This window comes from Caretta caretta, chromosome 1, assembly GCF_965140235.1.
Source record: "Caretta caretta isolate rCarCar2 chromosome 1, rCarCar1.hap1, whole genome shotgun sequence".
NCBI lineage: Eukaryota > Metazoa > Chordata > Testudines > Cheloniidae > Caretta > Caretta caretta.
The window spans coordinates 140434344-140446620 of NC_134206.1; the positions used below are offsets into that span (position 1 = coordinate 140434344).

General features: G+C 40.5%; 1 protein-coding gene across 12 annotated transcripts in view; it reads right to left on the reverse strand.

Moving 5' to 3' along the window:
• Positions 1-12277, reverse strand: part of ADGRG2 (adhesion G protein-coupled receptor G2) — a 114273-nt gene that overhangs the window by 51920 nt on the left and 50076 nt on the right. For 9 of the 12 annotated variants that reach the window (XR_012669720.1, XM_048862371.2, XM_075131730.1 and 6 more), the window contains 9 exons: positions 8947-8988; positions 8025-8069; positions 7888-7920; positions 7600-7638; positions 5967-6008; positions 4307-4378; positions 3809-3829; positions 2865-2921; positions 50-120 (listed from right to left, as the gene is read on the reverse strand). Coding sequence is in view for 11 of the 12 variants with exons in the window: in XM_048862371.2 (XP_048718328.1) it covers positions 50-120; positions 2865-2921; positions 3809-3829; positions 4307-4378; positions 5967-6008; positions 7600-7638; positions 7888-7920; positions 8025-8069; positions 8947-8988 (422 nt within the window). In the remaining variant the exon portion in view is untranslated. The remainder of the gene's footprint in view (positions 1-49; positions 121-2864; positions 2922-3808; positions 3830-4306; positions 4379-5966; positions 6009-7599; positions 7639-7887; positions 7921-8024; positions 8070-8946; positions 8989-12277) is intronic. The other 3 variants (XM_048862410.2, XM_048862417.2, XM_048862384.2) reach the window with 2 other exon arrangements.

Consider the following 12277-nt stretch of genomic DNA (forward strand, 5'->3'; position numbering starts at 1 on the left):
ATTTAAATGGATAGACTGGAGAATGGATAAAAAAATTCTTAGGACTTACTATTTCAACACTTACAGAAGTGTTATTGCTTTTTTCACTGTACTGAAATTTTACAGAGCCCATGTAGAAAACTAAATACAAAAAGACAAACAAAGTTAATAATAATGTTCATGGTTAACTGCTTGATTTAGAACCATTTTGAGAACTATACATTTCACTTGTTTTGTATTATGTGAGAAGATAAATAAGAGGATTGAATCTACCTTCTCTGTACCATTCATTATTCTGTATTCTTTTGCCATGCTTATTCATTTCCTACCTAAACTAAATATTCCCAATATCTTTAGTTTCTCTGGGTCTCTAATATTTTTTGCTGCCCATCTCTGAACTCCATTTCTCCTGTATCATTTTCAAGATAGAAAAACTAGACTGCACACACAGTGACCCAGACCTTGAGCTGCATAAGGACAGCTTTATACTGCTTCCCCAATTTTAATCTGCTCTATATGTTTCAGGCTAGTTTAGGGGGAATCTTCTAGTGGCATACTGATGATGTAGTGACTCCTATATGAGCCCCCCCTTGTGACCAGTCGGGGTGTTGCTGAAGGGAATAGGGAAGTCTAGGCACTGGTCCAGTGTCAGTGTAAATTAGAGCAGCCTTTAGGCTACTCTAATTTAAAACCATCAGCCAATGGCTCCAAAGGCTCTTAGACCAGCCATGATTTACTGGGACTGGGAGTGTCATATATGAGTCACTACGTCAGCTGTGCGCCACTCAAGGCTCACCATATACAGCTTGCTATGTCATCTTTAGGCAGCTCTGTACCAGGGGAACATGATGGTACTTTCCCTCTCAATGCATGACTAGATAATTTCCTTAACAAAACTTTTTGATTTTTGAAAATCCAAATATGTGCCAACAAATACTCCTTTATCCATTCTTTTGTTGACACGCTCAAAGTAGCTTAGAGAAGTACCCTTTTCCTTTCCAGAAGCCATGCTTGTTTGTCCATATCATATCACTTTCATCTAAGTGTTCTATAAGTATTTTTCTAATCCATCTTTCAACCTCTGTTCCTGGTACTGAAGTAAGGCCTATTGGTCTGCAATTCCAAGTTGACCTTTAGATCCTTTTTTAAAAATGAGTACATTTGTTAACTTCACTTGGAGTAGCTAATTTTAATGAGAGATTTTATACTTCTAATAGATGCTCAGATATTTCATTCAGAGCTCTTGGATGTACACCAACTGATCCTTGTTCTTTAATTTATCAGTTTTTCATAGCACCTTCCTTTTTTACTTCACAATCTTTGAAAAAACGTCACTAAAGGGAAAAAGATATCTTCCCAGCGGACTGTGTGGTCTTTGCAGAGAAGCTAAATTATTTCTTTGAATCAGTAATGATACAAAGACATCATTTAGTTTCTCTGAAAAGTCCTCACGCTCTTTAATTTCTATCTTTACTTCCCAATAGTCCAGTGGACCCATCAAGAGGTTTTCTGCTGCCAATATACCTAACAAATCTCTTATTTGTTTTTATGTCTTGGCTCTTCAAAATCCCTCTTAATTATGAGTCTGTCAATTTTAGTTTCCTTAGTTTTAATTTTCATATTGTATTGTATTGTGTAATACATCTAACTTTGAACATATTACAGTGCTCCCTCAATACTTACATATGCTTTCTATTGTTTCCTTTTTATCCTTATTTTTAAATATAACACGATTTTACTGTCTGTTTAAAACAGAGGTGGGCAAACTTTTTGGCCTGATGGCCACATCTGGGTGGGGAAATTGCATGCAGGGCCATGAACGTAAGGCTGGGGCAGGGGGTAGGGGTGCAGGAGGGAGTGTGGGAGGAGGTGCAGTGTGCAGGAAGGGGCTCAGGGCAAGGGGTTGGGGCACAGAAGGGGTGCGGGGTATACGAGGGGGCTCAGGGCAGGGGGTTGGGGTGCAAGAGGGGGTGCACAATGCGGGAGGGGGCTCAGGGCAGGGGGTTGGGGTGCAGGAGGAGTTCGGGGTGCGGGCTCCGGCCTGGTGCCGCTTACCTGGAGCGGCTCCAGGGTGGCAGTGGCACGCACCAGGGCCAGGGCAGGCTCCCTGCCTGCCTGCCCTGGTCTCTGCCCCGGCCCCGTGCCACTCCAGGAAGCGGCTGGCACCACATCACTGTGGCCCCTGGGAGCGGGGGGGCAGAGGGCGCTGTGCACTGCTCTTGCCTGTGGGTACCTCCCTCGAAGCTCCCATTGGCCGTGGTTCCCTGTTCCCGGCCCATGGGAGCTTCAGGGGAGGTATCCACTGGCAAGAGCAGCGTGCGGAGCCCTCTACCCTGCCCTCCCCGCCCCCCAACAGGGGCCGCAGGGACGTGGTGCCGGCCGCTTCCCGGAGTGGCATGGGGCCTGTAGCACCATGGGGGTGGTAATCCCATCCGCTGGATCCAAAGCTCTGAGGGGCCGGATCCAGTCCGTGGGCCATGGTTTGCCCACCCCTGGTTTAAAATAACGTTAATGATATTATTATTATAATACAATTTTAAATGCATTCTTTGCATTTCCTAAGCTTGATAATGATAGGTACTAGTAGTATGTAAACTTTACATTTACATGTGGATGAGAGAAATTATAAATTTAATAATTTTCCTTCAGTATTAAACTTGTGAAATACAAACTCAGAAAATATTTTCTTGAATATTATTTTTAATATTGCACATGATTTTGTAAGAGAAAGTTACATACTTGTTTTTTCTAGGTTGGCAACCAGGATATAAGAATTTCAAACCTAGGATATTTTAGAGATTTTATAAATATATTGCATGTATGCCTCACTGCTCAGAAGAGATAAATATTTGGATATGATACACTTAAGGAAAAAACCCACTAACCTGAATCATTACAGATGGCTGATAAATTATGTAAGTTGTTATCAGATAGTTTTGTTTCTGCAAAAAAAATTAATACAGTTGAATTCAAATGTAATCTTGTTCAACATATGTAATTATATATTATGTTTTTAAATGATGAATGTCTGTATAAACTTAAATGTCTTGAGGTTTGCAAAATATTTTACATTTTATCTATGCTTTATTGGTGTTTGTAAGGCACCTATCAAAGGGTATCTAAGTCCCAGTATTCAGATGTAATGTATATCTACCTAAATTGTTCTGTAACTCTTCCCCCAGCATAACTACATAGTATATCTACACACATACACATAAACATACTCTCGCTATATATAATAAAAACATATTTTAGTGATCACCATTTAATAGAAGAAAACAAAGCAGCAATTATATTTTCCACAAACTAGTATCTGAGACAATGTGCCACTGATTCCCTATACTTAGAATGGGAAGTTAATTTAGTATCATAGATACAGACAGACAGACAGACAGACATCATCCAAAGTCGGGTAAAGCAGCTACTTCTCTAAACAATGAAATAAGACATTCATTTCTGTAATCCATATTACAACTTTCCAGGTGCAAAGAGTGAAGAAAAGGCCCATTTATCTGGACAGTTTTGTTGTTGAATATTAAATTAAACAAACATGTGTAGTTAAGCTAATAAGGTTAATATACTATGCACCACAATGTAATATAAATCAGCATATCTTGAACAGACTCTTAACATACTACTATGCTCAACCACTTTAAAAACCTATCATGTGTTTTTGATGGTCTTACTCTGGCTATTTATTTCATGAACACATGAGATTCAAAAACTATTCTTTTTGGTCCATCCCATTATTTTATCCTATTGTGATATGAATTTTTTTTTCTTTCACATGGTACAATATGTTTGCATATACAGTAAGTCACATACTTACCATTTTTACAACTACTTATACCTACAAAGAAACCAAACAATAATCAGCTCAGCCAATGCAAGCTTCCACACCCTACTTAACCAACCCTCCTCAATCCTTTTGTGTAGGCACCACTTCTTGGGGTGAGACAGTAGTTCAGTCTTCATTCCCAATCAATTCCTGATTTCTCTGCTGAAGTTATCATCACATGCCAAATGGGAAGCCTGGTTTATGTTTTTTGTGCTACATAATAAACAGAGCTAATCTATGTAATGCACTTTTTTTTTTTTTTACTTTAGTAGATGGACAGCCATCTGAAGGCCGTGACTTTAGATTGTTGCATGATACAGTTTTAAACCTATTTTACAAAAGTAAAAGGTTCTACGCCTGGCCTGTGGGGCACTTTTTAAACATTGTGTGAAGCTTTAATTATTTTATAAACTCACTTCATTATACAGTATTACAAAAATACTAACACACTCAGCTCACTTTTTAAATTAAAATAAGTTTGCCACTTACCATTCGTATTGGCAGTAGTTGGTAGAGTAACACTATCAGTTACATTGAAGGTTATATTTGCAGATAATTTCCCTAAAAGAAATAAAGGTAACTGAATTTATTAAAATAGTTAACACTGTATTAAAAGCAATACATTAGAAAGACTCAGTTTAGATAATTTAGATAGTAGCACAAAGCTGACAAGAATGGATTTGTCTCTTTCTCTGTGTTGATACAATGCCTTAGTGTTCTCAACCAGGGGTACGCATACCCCTGGGGGTACATCAGCTCATCTAGATATTTGCCTAGTTTTACAACAGGCTACGTAAAAAGCACTAGTGAAGTCAGTACAAACTTAATTTCATATAGACAAAATGAGAAAGTAAGCAGTTTTTCAGTAATAGTGTGCTTGTGACACTATTGTATTTTTATGTGTCTGATTGTGTACGCAATTAGTTTTTAAGTGAGGTGAAACTTGGGGATACACAAGACACATCAGACTCCTGCAGGGATACAGTAGTCTGAAAAGGTTGTGCCTTAGCACAATGAGGCCCTCATCTTGTTTAGAGTCTGCCTGTGCTACCATAATGAAAATAATAAATCGTAAGGATGCAATAAATGCCATAGAGCAAGTTTGGGGGCTATCTACATGCTTTTATGCCTCAACCCTGCAAAACCTGCTGGCCATCATCATTGTGATTTTATTTTATTCTATGTTCACACTGTGATTCAAATTGTGTCTGCTGAATAGTTTAAAGCCAGTGCCTAGCCCACTCAGGATAACCCAATCTGTTAGATTCATACATAGGTTAGAAGATACTAATTTCCAAACTTGTTTTGAACTCAGTTTTGATATCCTCAACCAATTTAAAAACAATTTGTTTTTTTTCCAAGAAACATGGTTCCTGGCCCAGCATATCGTAAACCCTTGCCCCTCCACACTCTGATGCCCCAACCACCAGAAATACTGTTTGCGTGCTGCCACTGCAGGTCTGAGCTGCACTCCATACTAGAGATGCATAACTCATCATAGGGATACTACCCCTTTCACACGCAGGTACAGCAGAACAACACGGGTTCTACGGCCACACAGTCCTCTCTTGTTCTGAAAGATTGTTCCATACTTCCTGTTCTACTCTGTGAGATAAATGGATTTGTGCTTTACTGAATCATGGCCTCAATTCATGCTCCCATTACCTTATCCTAAAGGCTTCACTGGATAACAGCAACCAATCAAAACAAACTGTGTGATCTTGACAGATATAATAAACTGAGTCAAGCTGGGCCTTGTCAATAGCTGAATTGGAGGCTTTCAGGTATTTTGGAGCCTGTGGATTATCTGTGCAGCAGATAGTAGCTGCTAAAACTACAGTACATTAATGGGAACATTTTAATCAGACAGAAGTTACGAAATTCAAAGATAGGGTTCAATAGCAATGTTAAATTTATCCCTTTCAGTTACTGCATGTTTTATGATAGGGCCTGTAGGGTTAAAATCTCAACTTTCACGTATATGCAATGAAATCATATGAACACGATATAAAACAAGACTGATTGCTCATATGAAATACCATAATAAAAAAAGTCATATTCAGAATACTTGATCATAGACTCCCAAAGCTCAGAAATCATCCTTTTCTGCCACTCAAAATAGAGTTTAACAAGGATATAACAGCCTTACCTGCTGTTGTGGAGAAGTTAAATTCAGGGATATTAGTAGTTTCTGCAGAAAAAAATAAATAAATACAAGAATTTCTAATAAAAAGCCTGTGAAATACTGGTCATATAAATGAGCTGCAAGTCACTTTCCGATTTCTAGTTCAGACTCTCCTCTTGTTTGCACTTGCATGAATCAGTAATAATTTCTTTTAAAAGATGAGTGAGTTACTTCAGAATAAAACTTTTGCAAGTGAAAGAAGAATTAGGCCTCTGTCTCTAAATTCAGAGATCAGGAAAGCGAGTTAATTATGTCCTTCTTGTTTAGAATACGATTGACCCAGTTTAAACCATGAAACATATTCCCATATTCCACCATGGTGGACACCTTATAAATGTGTGTAATGAAGGAGGTGGATATTTAAAATTGTTTCAAAAATATTTTGAGTAGTTTTAGCAATTATGACACAGAGCCAGAAAGGGTTAAGTAACTTGCTAGCTAAATGACCCAAATTCAGCATTTAAAGACATATTAGAGAAGTAGATAAATGGTAATTAGGGCTATTCCTTATAAATAACTAACATAGCCATGTTAAATAGACTAGAGCTTTGTGTTTACTTATATCTTGTTAGATGTTAGCCATGTAAATAGATGGTTCCTGTCTGTTTCTATATCTATTGATGCACAGATAAATGGGAATATTAACATTTAGATGGAGCTTGGGTGTATAATTTCATTGTTTATACTTCTCTTTGAAGCTTGTAGCAAACTGTCTATGAACCTCTTTATGCATAATTACCTTATGCTGATGAATGCGACTAGTTACCTGTGTAGACATAGGAAATAGGTAATTCTTCTTCAAAGCAACTATTCTTTACCCAAGGACTGCATGCTGTCTGGAAAATGTGTAAAGGGCTTTTGGGAGCTGATCCTTTCATCTCAGATTTGCTTAAACTTTCTCAGGGGAAGTTTAAGTCGCAAGACTGTGGTCTCCAGTGCATTCTGGATCACCCTGATATTCAAAGTGGATATTGGACTATAACCTGATAAACTGATTCTGGAAAGGATTCTTTGCAACTCTGAAGCTCACCATCTCTACTATGAAACTGACCTAAGGACTCTATGCATTTCTGTATGTATAATGATCTTTTAACCAATACTCTCTCTCTTTTCTTTTAATAAATCTTAGTTTAGTTAATAAGAATTGGCTGTAAGTATGTATTTGGGTACGATCTGAGATATTCATTAACTTGATGGGTAATGTGTCTGATCCTTTGGAATTGGTAGAACTTTTTCATATGATGAACAAGATTTTCAGTAATCCTCATCGTATGTGACTTGGCAGTCTGGGTGGAAGCCCAAGGCTGGGTTACTTTAAGGGAACTGTGTTTTTGGCTTCTGGGTAACAAGTAAGATATTGTAGTAAGATATTGTTGCTGGCTTGGTAAATCTAAAGTATCAGAATAACCACCAGTTTTGGGAATTATCTGCCCCATTCTTTGCATTTGCCCTAATTGAGTAATCTCAGCGTGGCTCCACTGGGACCTTGGTCACAGCAATCTTACTGAATTCACTGTTCAACACAGAACCAGCATTCCTCCATAATTTCTAAAATACAAAAAAAAGGAGAAAAATACTATGTAAAGATAAGCATTACCTGTCTGGTTTGGCTCCGGCCATACACTTATAGTTCTATCTAAAAAGGAAAGGAGTTTCTTTTGATTAACAGTATCATATGTATTTTATATTTTAAAAACTCTAACAATGCAAACTTAATGAAGGGGGGTGGCTAACCAGCCAATATGATAAACATTTTTAAGGTTGTGAAAATAATGATCATGGGCCAAATTTAACACTAGTTTAAACAAGTACAACCTTACTGAATATAAGAGATCTGAATTTGGCTCTCATTCTAAACTTTGTATTTGTGTAAAATAATTCTCACCTTCGTTACTTGATCTTTCTAGTGAAGTTGTATCTGAGTAATAGAACAAAAATAGAAAAAAGTTAAAATGTTCACAATAAAAAGGTAAGACATAAGCTAAATACATCAAAATATGAGAAATGTTAAGAAAATCTTGCCTGAAGCATTAATGGGGTAGGTGATAAAAGTAACGATTGAGGATTCTGCAGCAAAATAAATAAAAATAGAGAAGCATAACATTAGTGCTTAAATTTTTGTTTGTAAGAAAATGTGGGCAGATTTTTAAGCTTACTATGCCCACAACTGGGGACAGAATTTCAAAAAGTTAAGACTCCAGTTTAGGCACCTGAAGGAAGTGGCCAGATTTTCAAAAATACCTAGAACCCACTGAGAACAAGAGGTGCTGAATACTTTTGAACATCTGAATGAGTGCTTGAATGGGGACTGCTGGTAACTGAGCTTTTTTTGAAAATTTTGCATTTGGATATTTGCCCCATGTATAGCAGATTAGTCTGGTACAGCCTGCCCAGTAGCTATGAACTTCCCCACCATTCTTCTTCTGAAGCTGTGACAGCCCTACCAGTCTAGTCCTGTGACTCTCTTGCAAAGATTACCAATTGTTCTGAATTCTGGTAAATTATGTGTAACATGGTCATATAATTGTCCATTGTTCCTAGCCATTTTTGCTAAAAATTGAAAAAGGATGCATATAATTGCTTCAGCTATATACGTAAAATAGAAGAAAATGTATCCATAGAAGCAGGAACAGAGAAAGCCAATGTTGAGGTGAAAATTTTTATCAAACACAAGTTGGGAAATTCAGATAAAACTGTAACAGTAAATCCATTTATTTCAGTTACTGAATGTTCTATGAAAGGATCCTGTAGGTTTACAATCTCAGTTCTCATGTATATACACAATGAAATCATATGAACTTGGCCCACAGTAAGACTGATTGCTAATGTGAAATACAATATTAAAAAAATAATATTCAAAATATTAGAACATAGACTCCCACAGCTCATAAACCACGCTTTTATGCCACTCAAAATACAATTTAACAGCAATATACAGCCTTACCTACTGTTGTGGAGAAGTTAAATTCAGGGATATTAGTAGTTTCTGTAGAAAAAATAAATAAATTAAATATAAGAATTTCTGATAACAAGCCAATATAATACTGATCATTTAAATGAGCTGCCAGGTCTCGTTCCCATGTTTATTTCAGACTCTCCTCCTGTTTGCCCTAGCATTAATACATAATAACTTCTTATAAAAGATGATTGAGTTACTTCAGAATAAAACTTTTGCATGTGAAAGGAGAATTAGCTCATTTGTCTCTAAGCCCTGGTCTACACTAGGACTTTAGGTTGAATTTAGCAGCGTTAAATTGATGTAAACCTGCACCCGTCCACACGATGAAGCCCTTTATTTCAACTTAAAGGGCTCTTAAAATCAATTTCCTTACTCCACCCCTGGATTAGTGCTTAAATCGGCCTTGCCGGGTCGAATTTGGGGTACTGTGAACACAATTCGACTGTATTGGCCTCCGAGAGCTATCCCAGAGTGCTCCATTGTGACCGCTCTGGACAGCACTCTCAACTCAGATGCACTGGCCAGGTAGACAGGAAAAGAACCGCGAACTTTTGAATCTCATTTCCTGTTTGGCCAGCGTGGCAAGCTGCAGGTGACCATGCAGAGCTCATCAGCACAGGTGACCATGATGGAGTCCCAGAATCGCAAAAGAGCTCCAGCATGGACCGAACGGGAGGTACGGGATCTGATCGCTGTATGGGGAGAGGAATCCGTGCTATCAGAACTCTGTTCCAGTTTTCGAAATGCCAAAACATTTGTCAAAAATCTCCCAGGCCATGAAGGACAGAGGCCATAACAGGGACCTGAAGCAGTGCCACATGAAACTTAAGGAGCTGAGGCAAGCCTATCAGAAAACCAGAGAGGCGAACGGCCACTCCGGGTCAGAGCCCCAAACATGCCGCTTCTATGATGAGCTGCATGCCATTTTAGGGGGTTCAGCCACCACTACCCCAGCCGTGTTGTTTGACTCCTTCAATGGAGATGGAGGCAACATGGAAGCAGGTTTTGGGGACGAAGAAGATGATGATGATGATGAGGTTGTAGATAGCTCACAGCAAGCAAGCAAGCGGAGAAACCGGTTTTCCCGACAGCCAGGAACTGTTTCTCACCCTGGACCCTGGAGCCAGTACCCCCCCGAACCCACCCAAGGCTGCCTCCTGGACCCGGCAGGTGGAGAAGAGACCTCCGGTGAGTGTACCTTTTAAAATACTATACATGGTTTAAAAGCAAGCATGTGAAAGGATTAATTTGCCCTGGCATTCGCAGCTCTCCTGGATGTACTCCCAAAGCCTTTGCAAAAGGTTTCTGGGGAGGGCAGCCTTATTGCGTCCTCCATGGTAGGACACTTTACCACTCCAGGCCAGTAACACGTACTCGGGAATCATTGTAGAACAAAGCATTGCAGTGTATGTTTGCTGGCATTCAAACAACATCCGTTCTTTATCTCTCTGTGTTATCCTCAGGAGAGTGAGATATCATTCATGGTCCCCTGGTTGAAATAGGGTGCTTTTCTTCAGGGGACACTCAGAGGAGCCTGTTCCTGCTGGGCTGTTTGTCTATGGCTGAACAGAAATGTTCCCCGCTGTTAGCCATGGGGAGGCGGGAGGGTTGAGGGGGTAGTCACACGGTGGGGGGAGGCAAAATGAGACCTTGTAACAAAAGCACATGTGCTATGTATGTAATGTTAACAGCAAGGTTTACCCTGAAAGAGTGTAGCCACTGTTTTATAAAATGTGTCTTTTTAAATACCGCTGTCCCTTTTTTTTCCTCCACCAGCTGCACGTGTTTCAATGATCACAGGATCTTCTCCTTCCCAGAGGCTAGTGAAGATTAGAAAGAAAAAAAAAACACACTCATGATGAAATGTTCTCTGAGCTCATGCTGTCCTCCCACACTGACAGAGCACAGACGAATGCGTGGAGGCAAATAATGTCAGAGTGCAGGACAGCACAAAATGACCGGGAGGAGAGGTGGCGGGCTGAAGAGAGTAAGTGGCGGGCTGAAGACAGGGCTGAAGCTCAAATGTGGTGGCAGCGTGATGAAAGGAGGCAGGATTCAATGCTGAGGCTGCTGGAGGATCAAACCAGTATGCTCCAGTGTATGGTTGAGCTGCAGCAAAGGCAGCTGAAGCACAGACTGCTACTACAGCCCCTGTGTAACCAACCGCCCTCCTCCCCAAGTTCCATAGCCTCCACACCCAGACGCCCAAGAACGCGGTGGGGGGGCCTCCGGCCAACCAGCCACTCCGCCCCAGAGGATTGCCCAAAAAACAGAAGGCTGGCATTCCATAAATTTTAAAGTTGTAAAGTTTTAAAGTGCTGTGTGACATTTTCCTTCCCTCCTCCACCACCCCTCCTGGGCTACCTTGGTAGTCATCCCCCTATTTGTGTGATGAATGAATAAAGAATGCATGAATGTGAAGCAACAATGACTTTATTGCCTCTGCAAGCGGTGATCGAAGGGAGGAGGAGAGGGTGGTTAGCTTACAGGGAAGTAGAGTGAACCAAGGGGCGGGGGGTTTCATCAAGGAGAAACAAACAGAACTTTCACACTGTAGCCTGTCCAGTCATGAAACTGGTTTTCAAAGCTTCTCTGATGCGTACCGTGCCCTCCTGTGCTCTTCTAACCGCCCTGGTTTCTGGCTGCGCGTAACCAGCAGCCAGGCGATTTGCCTCAACCTCCCACCCCGCCATAAACGTCTCCCCCTTACTCTCACAGATATTGTGGAGCGCACAGCAAGCAGTAATAACAGTGGGAATATTGGTTTCGCTGGGGTCTAAGCGAGTCAGTAAACTGCGCCAGCGCGCCTTTAAACGTCCAAATGCACATTCTACCACCATTCTGCACTTGCTCAGCCTGTAGTTGAACAGCTCCTGACTACTGTCCAGGCTGCCTGTGTACGGACTCATGAGCCATGGCATTAAGGGGTAGGCTGGGTCCCCAAGGATACATATAGGCATTTCAACATCCCCAACAGTTATTTTCTGGTCTGGGAATAAAGTCCCTTCCTGCAGCTTTTGAAACAGATCAGAGTTCCTGAAGATGCGAGCGTCATGCACCTTTCCCAGCCATCCCACGTTGATGTTGGTGAAATGTCCCTTGTGATCCACCAGAGCTTGCAGCACTATTGAAAAGTACCCCTTGCGGTTTATGTATTCGCCGGCTTGGTGCTCCGGTGCCAAGATAGGGATATGGGTTCCGTCTATAGCCCCACCACAGTTAGGGAATCCCATTGCAGCAAAGCCATCCACTATGACCTGCACATTTCCCAGGGTCACTACCCTTGATATCAGCAGATCTTTGATTGCGTGGGCTA